Source organism: Ammodytes marinus, assembly GCF_949987685.1.
Source record: "Ammodytes marinus genome assembly, chromosome: 3".
Lineage (NCBI taxonomy): Eukaryota > Metazoa > Chordata > Actinopteri > Uranoscopiformes > Ammodytidae > Ammodytes > Ammodytes marinus.
In genome coordinates this window covers 13,483,966-13,502,347 of record NC_137232.1, presented here as the reverse complement: position 1 = coordinate 13,502,347, position 18,382 = coordinate 13,483,966, and the positions used below count along the sequence as shown (strand labels likewise).

Below are 18,382 nucleotides of genomic sequence, written 5' to 3'. Positions count from 1 at the left end.
ACACACACACACACACACACACTGATGTACACAGACATACACACACACAGTCCTGCAATGTGGAAAACATTTGGGTGTGGCACCAGGCATTGCCCCCATGTTGAACTCCTTATAAAAGTACACAGCCTGCACAATTTCCAATAATAATTGTGCGCTACTATGTTGGCAAGACACAGCACGGGCGCCGTATCCCAAACATCTTGCATGTGTAAAGTTAGGAGGAATTTTTTGGGTTTACGGGAATCTAGCAAAATGCCTGATAGTGATAGAGACATAGAGACGTTACTGAAATGTATACAGTCCCATCACCACACCCTTTTTCCATTTCTCCCTTTGGTTAACTGGCAGGAATAGATGTCTGCTCTTTGGGTAACTGAGGTACATATGCTTCATATTAAAATGGTGACGTTTTATTTTTTTATGATTAATTCATTCTGTATTTATCACTGTCTATGCAGTATGTACCACGTAACCCACACCAGTAGAAGACAGTTAATACTCTATATCCACTTATGTAATCTGGTGACGTCAAAACTGTAGTTTAGATGCATGACAACTTGTAATGTAAATTATGTGATGAATATACACACATGTATCTGCCTAATTTTAATATTTAAAAAAAAAATGTTGTTGCTAAGATGCCAGAGGCCATCGGTTTGCACAAACTGCATTTTGTTGTTTATTAAATATGCACTGACAATGAAGGATCATCTAATATATAAACTGAGTGAGAAACCAGTTTTGGCGTTAAAAATCAGGAATTTCCAGCAGAAATCTATCTGTAAACACTTCATTTCTCCCTCACACGACATTTCATAAAGTAGAACATGTACAGTTTCATGGGCAAACAGTGCATATGCTTTGAGGACTTTTAGTAAGGATTTCAAATATGTTTTTTTCCGCATGTACACAGTTGGGTCAATTCCTACACTGTCAACTTTAAACAACTAACATGTAATAAACTGAAGTTACAAACCAGTTTTTTTTCTCAATGAATCTCAGGAATTTCTTTAACTTAATTAGTCCCTTTGTGCAAACTAGATTTCTCCCTCAAAAAGTAAAACATATACAGTTCCGTAAGCACTGTCTTTCAGTTAGACTTTCAGTATAGGTTCACATGTGGTTTTCTGCATGTACACACTCAGGGTCCATTGACTTCCTACACTGTGAACTTTAAACAACTGTATACAGCTTCGGAAAAAATTAAGAGACCAGTCTGGATTTTTCTTAAATCTTCATCCCAACATAACTTATTAAAAATGCTCTTAATGATAAAAAATGTATTGGACTTTGATAGAAATGTTGTCAGTAGTTCATATTATAAAACCAAAATGTTCATTCTACTCAAACATATGCCTATAAAAAACTAAAACGAGAGACACTGAACGTTTGGAGTGGTCTCTTATTTTTTTTTCCAGAGCTGTGTGGTTTTCTGCATGTACACAATCAGGGTTCACTCACTTCCTACAATGTGAAGTTCAAACAACTATATATGTGTGAATGGCGTGGTAAACAAAGCCTCTAGCTATAGATACCCCTCATTCATAACCATAAAGCTGTGTCTCTGCTGTTATATGACACATCCTTGAGTAAACTGGTGGACTGAGCCGCCCTGTGTGGGAGGCAGAGTGACACATCGCACATAGGAGGTTATAAACTGACCACATGTGAGTCAGAAGGCTTTTTACAACAAGGGCGGTGTAACAATACAGACCAGGCAAAAGGGGGCTTAAGATCCATCACTATATATACTGTTAATGGGGACTCCTATTTAAAGAGCAGCTTCGCAATGTATTTTACATTTTACAATGAACATTTTGTGACAGCTTTGTACTTGCAAGGATTTCCTCACATTTAAGTTTGTGTGTATAGCTTATTGGTTAAAAAGATAACTAGTTTAATGTTTTTGTTATGCTTAAAAAAACAAAAACACCAGAGCAACACCTATTATGTGCTCATGTACTGAGATCATGATTTTGACCCTAAGAAGAAAAAAAAAAAAAAAAAGATTACTAGTCTTCACTTTGAACCTGTGATAAGGATTCCCCAAAAAAGGGTTAAAAAATTCCCCAAAAATAAAGTTATATTAAAAAAAATAAAATTAAGTTTCATCAGTGGTTTCCTGGTCTGTCTCGTGTCTTTGTAGTTATTGTTTGTCTGTTTTGTATGTTATAAATGAATACAAATTTGATAAAACAATTTCAAAAATCAGTGGTTGCGTACCTGCGGCCTCTGTCGGAGCAGCTCCTGTTGCTTGAGCCTGAGGCGTTCTTTCTCCAGCTGCTGTAGTCTCATCTGGTTGTTAGCTCCCATGTGAGCGCTGTGGCTCGGGGGCAGAGGGCCGCCCGGCTTCCCTGGGGCGCTCTGGGTCATACGCCCAGGGTTCAGGGCTGAAAGACACAGACAGAACATGGGTTAAAAATACGACAATTTCCTTTTTTTAAAGATGATTTTTTTGGGCATTATCAAGCTTTATTTGATAGTACAGATTTGAAATGGGGAGACAGGGAGAGAGAGAGGGGGGGATGACCTGCAGTAAGGGTCCACGGGTTGGATTTGAACCCGTGACAACTTCAACAAGGCCTGAGACAATTTGTTACACGCTCTATCCACTACGCCACCAGATCACCCCATAATATGTCCATTCTAACAGTATAACAGCCTAAGCCTAAGCAATGTATTCTATTATCACTTGATTGGTTTCAATGACACACTGTACATACAGGTACAGGTAGCAGATCATGAGGGAGATATTCACTGATTTTAACAAAAAAATATATAAGTTTGCCGAAAAAGCGTTCCAGTATCTCTGACTCCACCTTTAATCTACAACTAACACCTTGGAACACTTGACTGCATGTAAACTAGACTGACAACTTGAGTTTTTTTTTCTTGCGAGCTGAACTTGTCTTAGAGTTGAAGAGAGATGGAGCCAGTGAAGCCGGTTTGTGTGTGTGTGTGTGTGTGCGTGCGTGCGTGCGTGCGTGTGTGCGTGTGTGTGAGATGTGTGTGTGTGTCTGTAAAGAACCACTATTCCAGTAAGACCAGCTCCCCGCGCCCACTCACTCACTGACTAACACTTGTGAGACGTTTGTTGTACATTGCATCAGTTATGATTTATCCTCTCATGGTGTGTGTTTGGTTTCCTTTTTAAAACAAATGAAAGATTATCCCTCGAGACCCATGGCTTCCTTTAGTCCTGGCCTGCTATCAAACAGGCTACAGTTGATTTAATTAAATTCAAAATGAGTGCAGTGTGCAAATCAGACGCACTATTGTAAAAATAGTGTGTCCTTTTTGCACTATTTAGTATTAAGAATTGATTTAATGTAAATATTGTTTATCTTTATCTTATTCTACTTTATTATTATTATTATTATTATTATTGTTCCTATTGCACCATGGATCAGAGACAAACGCCATTTTGATCCTCATGTATGCCGCCATATTCTAAGAATTGACTATAAACTTGACTTGAAAAAACACCTCAATAAAGTTTTTGAAAACAATACACACTACAAAAGTGTAACTGCATTGTGCACTAACAATCTAAATACAATGTTTACAATATCCAATACCTTTGCCAGTCTACAGAAGAGTATTAAGAGTATTTTATACTATAGAATTAGTCTTGTTTGTTAAAAAAAAGCAAGTAGCAACGTTTTAATTTACAAATTTGTATTAACACTTTATTTTCAAAATTATGACTATTCCTGAAGAGCATAATACAAAGAAAAACGGCCTAGTAGAAACTGTATAACTATTAACCTTAGTTAGTCAGAGTACTTTCACCCTACAAACTAAAAGCATGTTTACAATATCAAAACAAATGTATGTGTATTGCAAAACACAGCTGTTCCCGTACTCCCATATCTTTGTTTGGGTCTAGTAAACATGGCAGAATAAAAGGAAGGCAACAATGCAGCAATCTATGCATGCAAAGTGGGTCACAGGGTTTTTTTTATCACAGTAAAAAAGTGCTGGAAGCAAAATGTGTGTTTGACCACAAGGGGTGTTAACAGTATGGGAACCAATGAGGAGAAGTGTTTGCTTATGCGTTTGAAGCACCAACCAAAACAAATGCTTGTTAAGGGGTGGGACACACACACACATAGGGACACACACACAGAAAAAGACACACACACACACACACACACACACACACACGCATAAACACACAGACACACACGTGCATACACACACACACAGAGAGACAAACACACACACACACACAGAAATGCAGACACACACACACACACATAGACAAACAAAGAGCGAGAGAGACAGAGACAGAGACAGACACACACACCGGCACCTTTCTCATCACCATTCAATCACTGTCTGTTTACACTATCTGAGGAGCTGAATGAAGCGCGGCTCGGGGCTCACCATGGGAAGCTCGCCCCCCCCCCCCCCCCCGCAACACACACACGCACGCACACACACACACCTCCCTATCCGTTCACACACTGCCTCCCCCAACAACCCCACCCCACCCAACCACATACACACACAGTGCAGGGTTGCCATGTCTGCTATTTAGAAGCAACTTTAGGTTTTCCTTTTCAGTAAAGTTGCTTACAAATATTGGTAGTTTGTGCAGTTCAGTTGCTTATTTTGGGTCTTCATACATTTGTTAGTTTTAGTTTTTTTTTGTTTAACTTTGTTATAGGCAAAGTACCCCCCCCCCCCCCCCCCCCCACACACACACACACACACACACAGCCACTGCCCACGCACTCCCACACACATCAACTGAAGCCATGGGAGAGTCTGTGTAACTTCTTATCTCTGGCAGATACTAAAGGCCTTTTGTGACCGGATCGCTCCACCATCAGCTGTTCTCAAGCCAAAGGTGCTGCTGTGTGTCGGCAGCTGTAGATTTATTAACGGCCGAGCTTTGAAGAGTTTGTGTGTGTGTGTGTGTGTGTGTGTGTGTGTGTGTGTGTGTGTGTGTGTGTGTGTGTGTGTGTGTGTGTGTGTGTCTGTCTGTCACGTATCAAGTGATCGGAGGCATATGGCCAGAGATTCACTGACATAAGTCCACTCAACATAAGGGCATATCGGGTATCACACAATTTAGCTCTTTATTTTACTTTATATTTAACTTTTACTCATGTATATCATTTCTTCTTTTTTTACCATTATTTATAGAAATATTAATTACAAATGAAGCATAACCAATAAAAACGATGGGCCAAAACTATGTAATCCTAAAATTAAATAATTTAAAGTAGCTACGAGGAACTTTGAATGTTTATTGATTCCTCTTTGGACTAAAGCAGTAGTGTTTTTACAACACCAGCGCCTGCTGTCCTAAAGATCTTTGCTAGCGCGTGCATTTGTTTAGGAAGCGAGTGAAAGAGAGACGGCAGGATGCATGGCCATGAGGTAATGTTTTTATGTGTGTGTATATGAGTATGTATTAAAAGTGAAGGGGGAATATGTACAGATCCACGGATACAAAATAAAGACTGATTGTTGACGAATGCGTCTCCCAGCTGAGTCAAGGACTCGCTCACAGACCAAACAGCTAACAGTAACCAATAGTTACTGGAAGGAACTATGCAAAAACAATGAGCGTATCCAAGACGTGTGTGTGTGTGTGTGTGTGTGTGTGTGTGTGTGTGTGTGTGTGTGTGTGTGTGTGTGTGTGTGTGTGTGTGTGTGTGTGTGTGATATCAGGGAAGGACAGGTTCAGCTCAGGGCCAGAGTGATAGCATACAAGCAGGCACGGCTAGGTCTAGTTTCAACGAGTATGTGTGTGTAAGCAGCACATACGGACGGTGATAGGTGTGTGTGTGTGTGTGTGTGTGCGTGTGTAATAGTAGGTGTGTGTGTGTGTGTGTGTGTGTGTGTGTGTGTGGATGCAGCAGTCTAGCCTGAGAAGTTACAGAGTGAGTGTGAGTGTGTGTGTGTGTGTGTGTGTGTGTGTGTGTGTGTGTGTGTGTGTGTGTGTGTGTGTGTGTGTGTGTGTGTGTGTGTGTGTGTGTGTGTAAGCATCACATACGGGCGGTGATAGCTGGTGGGCCAGGCAGCTGATAAGAGACAAGTTAATGCCGTCTGCCTTTTGTCTTCTTCACGCACTCACGCAACACAACGAGACCAGCAACACAAACCTTATCAGACCATCACACACACACTGGCAGGCATATTACAACACTGCTAGATCGTCAGGGGCAGGTATAGGGTGTGTGTGTGTGTGTGTGTTTGTGTGTGTTCTACTACTATTTTTGTGAGAACCTATTTGAGTTTTAGACCATAGGAGTGAGGAAATGTTTCGATTAAGATTCAGGTAGGAATTAGGTTTATGTTAGGGTTAGTGTCCTTACACCAACCCTAACATAAGATTGGGGTTCAGGGTTCGACATAACGTATAGCCCGATGGCCCGGGGCCAGTAAAATCATATGCAGGGCAAGTTGATTGGCCAGTCACTATCCCGCCCGGGCCAGTGACTGGCCAATCACAGTTCAGTATCTTTTTGTAGACTACATCATGGTTCATTGAAATATGCGTTCAGAGTCGTAATGAAAGCAGTGTTTATTTAAGACTCAATATAATAAACCTAATATAAAATATATTTTTTAATGAAAGGCCAGTGGACAACCGATGCGTGGGCGTTTTGACAGGCGGAGCAACAAGCGGTTGCACTCTCGCTCCGTTGGCAGAGCTGCCTACCGTCCGCCTGCGAGTCGACAAATCAATCGACTTACTCTGCCCCCTTTCTTTCTTCCCACAGCAGAGGTTGAGGTGCAGAAAATGATAACTGCGCTTTCCCTTTATCTGCCGCCGTAATGTTACAGTATTTGCATCCAAGCCCCAATGGTAATACAAATGAGAGGCGTTATTTAAACGCTGTGAATGCGTCTCCGGTGATTGTGTCGGTTGTAGACAGAAACGAACGGAGGGACTCCGCTCACTGTACAGTTCCTATAGTCGCGCAGTTTGGCACTGTGTTTTCAGGCTCGAGACATTCAATCAGATCGCGGAAGTCTTTCCCATTGAAATCGCTAACGGGGAGAATATCCCCGGTTATTATTTTAGCCACAAACCACAGTTCATCTGCGCGGCGGCTCACTCGCTGGCGAGATCACACGGTGAAACGCTGCTGTGATCGGACGAAGGCATTGTGTGTTTCTAAGGTGATTTAACGTCATAGTCTTAGACGAGCGTTTAACTTATGCTGCATATTTTGCACTGCATTGTTTTTTATCAATAGTTTGAAAAAATGGTCCCACACCGGACTCTTATATGTGAAGCTGACACTTCATGGAGAAGTGACACTCCTGCAGCGCGCTCACGACCAGACGTGAACTCACATACACGGTGAAATCTCCCATTAAAAAAACGGCATAACCCACTGATTTTCGGATTTCTATTCTATTTTTAAAGTCAACTTGAGCGCAAGTGGAAAACCGGTCATTCGGTCGACACATTCACATCCCTAATGCATATAGAGAAAGTAATAAAAACAGCCTACCACACAACAAAAAATGATCAGACCTTCATCTCTTATTTTTTTTTTATGTTTGAACATGACTTCTGCAGGTGAACTATTCATTAAACTGCCCAAATTCAAGAATAAAAACAACCATCAAACTACTGGACTTTAAAATACTGGCCGACCCCTTCAACATACTTTCAGTTGTAGGCTTCTAATTCAATATGTTTGCCTGGTTTTATATTATGTGTATGAGCAATATCAACATTTCATATAATTAACTAAAAGAAAAATAACCAAATCTAAAGGGAATATCTATACTGTTACAGTATAGATATTCCCTTTAGATCTGGTTATCTTTCTTTATTTTTCTAATACAGGTATTATAATTATTGACACTAAATTATGAAGAAAAAAAAAGTGTGTGCAGGGCCAGTGAAAATATACAAGGGGCCAGTAAAACTCGGATCCACTGGCCCGGCGGGCCAGTAGGAAAAAAAAGTTATGTTGAACCCTGGGGTTAGGCAATTAGTTGGGAGTGCCTTTTGTCAATGAATGTCCTCACAAGTATAGCCGTACAAACCGTGTGTGTGTGTGTGTGTGTGTGTGTGTGTGTGTGTGTGTGTGTGTGTGTGCCAACTGTGGGAACTTCTCTTTACAGTGACCAGGGCACGGCTCCTTTGAAGGCTTTGTAAATATTTGTACTCTTGTCAATTTTACACGTTTAAAAAAATGACGATGGGACGGTGTTGTGTTACTAGCATTGTGATAAGCAAAGTGGAGTAACAGTCTGGATGTGATAAACACTGTTTTATCAAGTTGTACTACAGTGGGTTAAGCCAGTGTGTGTGTGTGTGTGTGTGTGTGTGTGTGTGTGTGTGTGTGTGTGTTGACCAGGCTATACATAGATAAAAGTCTGTGTGGAAATATCAACAGTATAGGGCAGCCTGTCTGGTAATTATTTTAGTGAACAACCGTTTGAAATTGTGTAAGATTTACCTGATTAATTCAAGTACTGTCATTTTAATATTGAAATAAGATACGAGGAACTTTCAAGTGCCACCTTTGGACAAAAGCGGTAGTGTTTTTACAACACCAGCGCCTGCTGCCCTAAAGATCTTCGCTAGCAAATGCCCGCGGCGCGTGTATTTGTTTAGGAAGTGAGTGAAAGAGAGACGGGAGGATGCATGGTGATGAGGTAATGTATTTATATGTGACTATCAGATTTTAAGAGGAGACAGTAGTAGGCAAAGTAGCAAAGAGTTTAGTTAACTACGATTATACAGGAAATCTGTAATTTGTGAACTTTTGTTATTCTACTATTGTGTTTTCCTCACTGTTCTTCCATAGTAGAATGTAGAGAAAACAACACATCTACTAAAGGCCAGCCCCCTTTTGAACTCAGCCACAGAGCACTGTGTGTGTGTGTGTGTGTGTGTGTGTGTGTGTGTGTGTGTGTGTGTGTGTGTGTGTGTGTGTGTGTGTGTGTGTGTGTGTGTGTGTGTGTGTGTGTCACGGCTTGTTCACTGTTCACCACCTCCTTGGATCTTAAAAGAGGATGCATGCTTATCCCGTCGGCATTTTCCCCTCTGTTCTCTCACTCACACACACACACACACACACACACACACACGTTCATTGACTGAAAGGGTCTGGAACAGATTAAGAGTTGGACCAGAGAATAAAGAGGCCTGGCAGAGATTCAAGTCTGTCTGGAGCTACAGTGTGTGTGTGTGTGTGTGTGTGTGTGTGTGTGTGTGTGTGTGTGTGTGTGTGTGTGTGTGTGTGTGTGTGTGTGTGTGTGTGTGTGTCTGCCTATACTGGGCCTCACGCAGGGGAAAGCGTTTTAAAAGGTGCTCCGTTGCTTTTCTTCTCAAAGCTCAAATTAGCTCCTTCATTATCACAGCAGCTGGCTTGTGATTGGAGACCTACATAACTGCAGTGCACAGGGGTTATGAAGGTCTATGTACAAGTGGGAGAAAAAAAATATTTAAAAAAAATAACAGCAAATAATTGAATTATGGGTTCCTTTAAATTAAGCCCCAAGCACCACTTGTGAATTATGAAGTAGTTTTAAAAGTGCATAGCAGTTAACAATTATTCTGAAATCTGGTAGCGCAAAAAAATTAAATAAACCAATGCCAGATAATAGTTATGAAAGGTTTAAAAGTGAGCTTTTAGATATATTAAAGTAGCTACAAGGAACGTCCAGTTTTTGTTCATTCTAGCGCCCCCTTTGGACTAAAGCGGCAGTGTTTTTACGTCACCAACGCCTACTGTCCTAAAGATCTGAAAAATCATACCTTTCGCAAAGGCATTAATAAAAACTACATGAACATAGCATCACTTTCACTGATGGTCTTGTTTGCTACAGGTTACATGTCATTTATGATCATCAGAGGAAGAATTAGACTGTTTCATACACATCCAAAAGTTCCTCGTAGGATATTTAAATAGGGAAAATATTCAATCTAATGTGGAACAAAATAACATTTGAGTGTGATGGCAGCTAATGAGTTAACACACTGCCTGTTGTTTTCCCCCTTTCTCTAGAGCTGAGGGGCCCAGCAGCTTTGTGTGCTCAAGACTTATAAATCTTCAAAGAGATTACGCCGATGGGAGTGAGCCGCCATTTTTCCCCAGCTGTCCCACTCTCCCACACACACACACACACACACACACACACACACACACACACACACACACACACACACACACACACACACACACACACACACACACACACACACACACACACACACACACACACACACACACACACACACACACACACACACACACACACACACACACACACACACACACACACACACACACACAACCCCATTACAACTATGTTTTGAACTCTCCTGCCAGTGCCTGCCCATACAGAACGGGACACATAACAATTGCGAACAAAAAAAAAACTGCTGCCGCCATTTCCTAACCTGTCACCCAAAGTATTGTTGTCCTCTGTCATGTGTATTTACTTTACACTGTTATGTCTCTTATCACTAAATAAAGAGTAAAAATCAAATAAAAAAATTAAATCAAAAAAGTGAAAGAATGAAAAGTTTAAAAAATTAAATATTAATATATTTTTTTAAAGTAAAAAATAAAATAAAAATACGAGTAAGTACCCAGGCTCGATTAAACACTACATTAACACTACAATTTTGACAGTATCACAGCTTGCAAACAGTGATTCACTCATGTTGGCTTTGTGAACTGGGGTTAGCTCGCCTGGGGAATGTTGCTGTAATTTTAGGATGGCACCTCAAGTGTAAATGACTCACAATGACATACAAGCAAGAGCCTGTACCTCTTGAAGTCCTTTTGGCACAATCTACAATTTGTTGAGTTTTTAAATGTTCATGTGTGTGTATATTTATATATGTGTTTTAAGTTGCCTTTGTTTTGTGTTTGTTTTTATTGTACAAATAAATAAATCTAATAAAAAAAATCTTTTTTGGGTTAATTTCTTTCCATGGCAACAAAGACATGTCAACACATGTACCTGTTGCTGTCACTAATTCACTACACACATATGCACACATATGCACACATATGCACACATATGCACACATATGCACGCGCACACACACACACACACACACACACACACACACACACACACACACACACACACACACACACACACACACACACACACACACACACACACACACACACACACACACACACACACACACACACAAACACACAAACACACACACACACACACACACACACACACACACACACACACACACACACACACACACACACACACACACACACACACACACACACACACACACACACACACACACACACACACACACACACACACACACACACACACACACACACACACACACACACAAAGCTTAACTGTCAAACTTTAGCTTGGCCCTAAGGGATTAATGGTCAACTCAGCTGTTGCACCAGCACTTAAAATGGCTGACAAAAGGTTAGGTGTGGATTTTGATGGTGGGGGGTTTGGTGGTGAAATCTGTTTTCAACAACCAATGGCTAGTCACTTCAAAACAATGTATTTCGTAGAAACTTAACTATTAATCATACAAAATTGAACCCTCTACAATAGTGGTTTTACATATTTTATGAATTAGCCAGAGCTGTGTACAAGGGAAAGTAAAAAGCTGTCACAAAAATATATGATGATCAAATGTGGCAATACCAAAAGTTAAATGGATAATAAATATGTTTTGTAAACTAACTGCAGGCTCTGAAAATGTAGACAAATTCCCACTCCCCTGAAACGGCATAGTGCACCTTTGAATAAAGTTAAATGATTTTTTTTTGGCTATAATGCCTTGAAAGTCCCTAATAATAAATGCTTACTATGAATACAACAGACACATACAGCACACACTGTCTAATCAAGACCAGACTCAAAATTAAACCGCTGTCTAAATCAAACTCACCAAATCGTGGGTCGAGTCTGGGGTCGAGCCAGGATGTGGTTTTGTTCTTGTGGTTGATATAGTAGATTTCTCCCTCCGACGTGATGGCTTGTTCCCAGCCGTCAGGCAGCGGACCTGGGGGATTCAATACGTTCAATTAAGTAACTTTATTAGTCAATCAAGGCTACATTGCAATTTGTCTTTAGTTAAGATAAGTTAAGTGTATTGTAGTTTATAGATACACAACATAACATATCCCCTCTCAAGAAACTAGACGTGTTTGGATGACAAGCAATAGTAATGTTATGCAAAAGCTAGTAGCTCACTCACTGTTCCTTTTTTTAATAGACATAATTGCATAACATAGAGCCATTACATAACTGTAATACATAATTGGGCATCGTTACAGCACATGATTCAAGTAGACACTCCTTAAGGCGGGACACTGTAGGTGAATAGGGTACATTTTTAACCTATGAAGATATAATCATGAAACTTTCCAAGTTGATAACTGACATTAAAACTATTATTAAAACTGCAAGCAGTGATGACCGGGCCCTCGCACCCCCGTGCTGGACGCCGTCCCGGTCGGTCGGCCGGCCGGCCAGCCTCAGCGTTTCGGGCGAGAGAACGCGCCACGGTGTCCTCCTCTTCGGAGCGCGCAGCACAGTAATACCTGTCACCGGAAGCGCGGAAGTTGCCGCGACGCGCTTGATACGGATGCGAGGACGTCCTCAGGCCTGGGCTCTTACCAGGCAGGTGAAGTTTGGAGCGCATGGGACATTGCAGAGCAAAATTACAGCGACTTCCTGTTTCGTGGCGATGCCGCCGAGAGACTACGAAGGCCACGGAGCCGACAGAACCGTCTTCCCGTGCTATCATTGTCTCCAGACCTCCCTGAGCTGCTTTGAGGTTGATTTGCTCAAGTGTGTAGGACTTGAAGGTAAATAACTAGCATGCAATATTTACTTGACCCAGTAGTTGGCGCTCTCACTTTTTCTTAATACTATTGTGTGGGCTTACTCAGGCCTTGGGTCTCATTAAGCATATCAAATGTTGAGAAGATCAGACTGAGTATAGTGGAGTTACAGCTACTTCCTGTTTAGTGGCGAAGACGCCAAGCTACAGCGAAGGCGTTTTGACAGGTGGCGCTCTCACTTTTTATGAATATTAATGTTTGGGCTTCCTCAGTCCTTGGGTGTCATTAACCATAACACATTTAGAGAAGATGAGAGAGTATGGTGGAGTTAGGCCAACTTCCTGTTTTTTTTGGCGAATATTTAAAATTAAAAGTCTTCCTGTTGATTTTGGGGCGGGGCTTCAAGAAGCTTTTTTGTTTGGCCTGGGATTGTACATTGCTATATGAAATATTGTGCATCTAGGTGTAACACAGCCTGAGTTATGATCAAGTAAAGGGTTCATGGCGTCCGTTTTTGATGTTTTCTGGCGAATGAGGCGCATATCGTATTCGGGTATATCATCTTCCATGTCTGAGGACTTAACATATCATATTTTTCTTTGCACAAAAAGTTGTTATGAGTCCACTTTACTCTGGAATCCTGCAGAGTAATGTGGAGTTATGACATATTAGTGAATTTTGGTGAATATTGGCCGGCATTTCATCATAGTTATTCGGAATCAAACAAAACTTTTTTTGGTGTATCTTCCATGTCTTATGAGTGTCCCTAGAGTTTTCGTTTTGCTAAATATGTTCCTGCTAGGAGTTGTGAATTTTTGAACATTGTGACGATTTTTGGGGCGGGGCTTCAAGAGGCTTTTTTATGGGGCCTGCAAAGATAAATTTGGGTTTTAAATTTGGTGCAGCTAGGTGTAACACAGCCTTTGACCCCCTTTAACTCCCTGGTACTATGCAACATTTTAAATCTTTCCGCAATTTAACATCGGGCAAGCGTCTTGAGTACTTGAGAAGTGGTTCGACGTCCCTGGCGTAAAAACTCTAGGACGAGTTTGTCGATATGCGAAATTATGTAATATGGCGGTTTTGGGCACTAAATCCAAAATGGCCGACTTCCTGTTGATTTTGGCCCAGGACATAAAATTGCATTTATGTGCGACTTGGGCCATTACATGTTGTCCTAAAATTTCAGGCTTCTAGCCTAATTTTTGAGCATGCATTTCCTGAAAAACTGTTTGTGGCCCCTGGGGGCCAATTGATTTTGCACAAATCCTGAAATCACTGATAAGTTGCAATTTTTTGCAGGTCTGACCTGTCTGCAAAGTTTTTCAACTTTTGCACCAGGGGAAGGGGTGAAAAGTGCCGTTAACCCCTAAGAATCGTCATAATAATAATCATACCGATTACAATAGGGCTTCGCACCACTCGGTGCTCGGGCCCTTATTATTTTATTAAATAAAAATCTGAAATCCTTGAATAAATATGCACATTTAGGAATCTGCATCCCTACTCTCTAAACAAGCATGTTGCTAGCTACAGTGGTGACCTTTTGTTTAGATGCTAGTTTACAGAGCCTAGGCTGTGTATAAAAAACAATTTTTTTTTCAGCGCACACACAGTATGAACAGGTAGCATATCATGAGTAAATATTCACTGATTTTGACAAAATGGGATTCTGACAACAAGCATTCTCCAGAATCACTTACTCCACCTTTAAGAAGTGGAAGCAGTAACGTCACATGTATATCTGAATGTTTGAAAGCTAGGACAAAATAGACAAAAGATAACAGCACAATATTTTTTTCAGCTGTAACAATGTAATAAATCTTTGTCATCTCTCAATGAAAACAACAAGTCTGTGTGTTGACATTTAAGGCTATTGTGTTTTAATACTTTAATTTATTAGATTGACTTATATGATAGGTGACTTGGCTGAACAGTGAAAATGTGAGAATCCTTAACTTCTAATAATCTGTGAGTCACCGAGCTCCCGAACATGTCAGACAGGACCTGTCACGTCTCACATCACCGCAGGGCAAATTCCAAACGCACGGTACACACACTGATTTACACACAAACAGGCACGCGCACACGCACGCACGCACACACACACACACACACACACACTGATGTACACAGACACACTGATGCTACACACACAGACGCTACAACCACACACACAGACACACACAAACACACACACACACACACACACACACACACACACCGTCTCAGAGACATGTTATAACTAGACTAGACTGCTTCTGACTTCTACTGTATTTGGGATCACTGGAATAACCTCAAGGCTCGTAATAAGGAGTTTTAAAAAAAAAGTGAGGACCATTTACTGTAATGCCTGTCATGTGCTGCTTCTATAGTAAACAGATAGACCAATTAAAAGGTGTAGACAGTGATTCTGGAGAAGGCTTGTTGTCAATATCAGTGAATATCTCCTCCTTATTCAGCGCACACACAGTACGGACAGGTAGTAGATCGCGAGGAGATATTCACTGATGTTGACAAAGTTTCTGACAAATGATTATATTGTTGCATAATATCTAATGCAAAAAAAAAAGTAACAGCATGATATCGGTAGCCTATATATCGGCTATAGGCAATTGATAAACGCATATCGGTCGAGCACTAGTAAACATAACTTTAACAACTTCATAATACACACACCAGTAAGGCGCTCCGGTGGTGTAGTGGATAGAGTGCGTACCATATCAGCTCCGGCCTTCGATGCAGTGGTCGCGGGTTTAAATCCGACCCGTGGACCTTTATTGCAGGTCATCCCCCCCCTCTCTCTCTCTCTCTGTCTCCCCATTTCAACTCTGAACTATCTAATAAAGCTTGAAAATGCCAAGAATAATCTTTAAAAATAATATACACACCAGTGGCGGGGTTCATGAGGTTTTGCTGCTGAACGGGCACAGAGCTGGGGGGAGGCGCCTGGTTCATTTGGAGCAGAGCCTTACGGGGGTCCTGCCAAGTGGTGGTCTGGTCAATATGGCTGTAATGGGACAAGAAAGAGACAATAGATAAGTATATACAGCATGTTAGGAAATAGGAAATATTACTATCAGTGTGTTTCTCTATAAAAAAAAACAACATTATTAACTTTATTTAACTTGTAATTTTTATTTACTTTTACAATCAATATGGCTGCAAAAGGACAAGAGATAGAGACAATATTAATATGTATGTAAGTCTATAGGAAAGATTAAAGTCGGTGTGTTTGTCTAAAAAAAATTAAATGATTAACTTTATTTAACTTTTCTCTTTTTTTCTTCTTTTTTTATATACAGTACAATAAAACAAAGACACACATACACACACTAACAACAATAAGTCACATACAGGAACTCCTGAGTCAAAGAGTTTTCAATAAGCTCTTTGATGAACACACTGAATCTCCCACTTACTCCTACTTTCTGTAAAGCCATGACTCTTACTGGAAAACTTCGGTTTATATTGTATGAGATCAGAATTGAGAAAAAATGTAAGTTAACCCGTTCAGAACCCAAACACACACACAACACATATTGTAATAGCGTATGTCTATCCAATCTACATTCAAATATTATAAGCAATACAACTATTCTTTATTATATGTTATGTTTTCCGTACATCCGCATAAACGAAGAATTTAACTTGAGACACAAAAAAAAAACATTTTAATATTTATTTTTATTTATATCAATTAAGGATGTGCTACTCCAAAGCACATTGCATTAACATGTTGTATTATTTGAACAAATAACTATTTAATTACTAAAGTTAACTTATCTATCATAAGCAAACTGAATACTTCTTATTGAAAATCTTAAAGAGGCTGTAATTGATTCAAAAACAACTACTGTAATGTGAAACAATGTTGCTCAATCTATTCTACACTCCTGTCATCTTTGGTGGGACAGGGGCTGGGGGGGCTGGGGGTGTGTGTGTGTGTGTGTGTGTGTGTGTGTGTGTGTGTGTGTGTGTGTGTGTGTGTGTGTGTGTGTGGGGAGTGGGCTATTGTGTGGGACTCTCTGTGAAGGCATTGATAATTAGTGCTTTGTTGGTACTTGTTGCTTGATTAAGATGGAAAGCTAATACAGGAAGCCCTCTCCTCTCTTCTCTAGCTCCCCCTTGGCTGGACCCTGTGTCTATTGAGGGGAGGGGTCAGTCCTGGGGCTCAGGGCAGGGGGTCCGGGTCCCCCCTTTTCTCCTCTTTTCCTGGAAGTGTCCCGGGACTGTTGAGTGTCAGCGGCTTTAACAATCTGGCGCCAACATTTACAAAAGCTCTTCACCTGAGGGACAAAGGCACAGACTGAGCTACGACCTAAAAACCCCAGCGCTATTCACCGCTCACTTTTTTTGTGTTGTGTTTTTGAAACATCCCCATTTTTAAAAGGGGAGACAGAGACAGACAGACCCCCCCCCTCACCTCACCTCAAACAAATAGGCACCAGAGTGTTAGTGCACTAGCTTGTGTTGTGCAGGGATGGTGTTGTGTTTATGTTGGAGCTATGGAAGAGTATAAGGCCAAAAGAGTGGGTACATTTTTTTCTTTTTTTTTCTTCTTCCAATATGAACTTTGAGAAATGTTTGAAATACTATGTTGAGATTAAACTAGACACAGTTCAAGACTGAGGTGAAGTCAAGACTGAGGTAAAGTTAAGACTGAGGTAAAGTTAAGACTGAGGTAAAGTTAAGACTGAGGTAAAGTTAAGACTGAGGTAAAGTTAAGACTGAGGTAAAGTTAAGACTGAGGTGAAGTCAAGACTGAGGTAAAGTTAAGACTGAGGTAAAGTTAAGACTGAGGTAAAGTTAAGACTGAGGTAAAGTTAGGAAGGTGTTGACAGAATCCAACTTCCAGGATCAATAACTCATAAACAAAACATTATTAAAACACAATGGATTTATCTTTGCTCTCGGCGTAAGGCAGACAACTTTACCGCAGTCTTGAACCAGGCAGTTTATTTTATATTTATATATATATATATATATATATATATATATATATATATATATATATATATATATATATATATATATATATATATATATATATATATATATATTTTTTTTTTTTTTTATATATATATATATTATATATATATTAAAATAAATCTCGCCAAGCCCTTATACTCTTCTGTATGTATCGAAGGCTGACATAACATAGAAAAAAAAAATTAAGAATTTGTTCATAATTCAAATGAGTATTCCCCTCACTAATCTATCTATCTATTGCAATAGCCATGTTTTGGGCGTGTTCTTGCACCAACTGTGATTCCTTGCGACTGGTTGTTAATTTGATCCCAAAGCATTAAAGAGCAGGTTTCTGAACAGCTGTTTGAAGTGAGAGATTCACAGAAAGTTTCTCTGGGCCTGTTGCTACGGTAATCCCAGCCTGCCTGTCTGTCTGTCCCGAAAGAGAGAGAGAGAGAGAGAGAGAGAGAGAGAGAGAGAGAGAGAGAGAGAGAGAGAGAGAGAGAGAGAGAGAGAGAGAGAGAGAGAGAGAGAGAGGGCCTGACTCAGCACTCTACCCCTCCTCTCTCTCACACACACACACACACACACACACACACACACACACAATGCAACCCATTTTG

The 18,382-nt window shown here is 40.4% G+C and overlaps 1 protein-coding gene across 1 annotated transcript in view; it reads right to left on the bottom strand.

The window, feature by feature from the left end:
* yap1 (Yes1 associated transcriptional regulator) overlaps window positions 1-18,382 on the bottom strand; it is a 40,173-nt gene that overhangs the window by 5,404 nt on the left and 16,387 nt on the right. The window contains exons 3-5 of the mRNA XM_080053722.1: window positions 15,680-15,798; window positions 11,891-12,004; window positions 2,224-2,390 (exon numbers count right to left, since the gene is read on the bottom strand). Of these exons, the coding sequence (XP_079909848.1) occupies window positions 2,224-2,390; window positions 11,891-12,004; window positions 15,680-15,798 (400 nt within the window). The remainder of the gene's footprint in view (window positions 1-2,223; window positions 2,391-11,890; window positions 12,005-15,679; window positions 15,799-18,382) is intronic.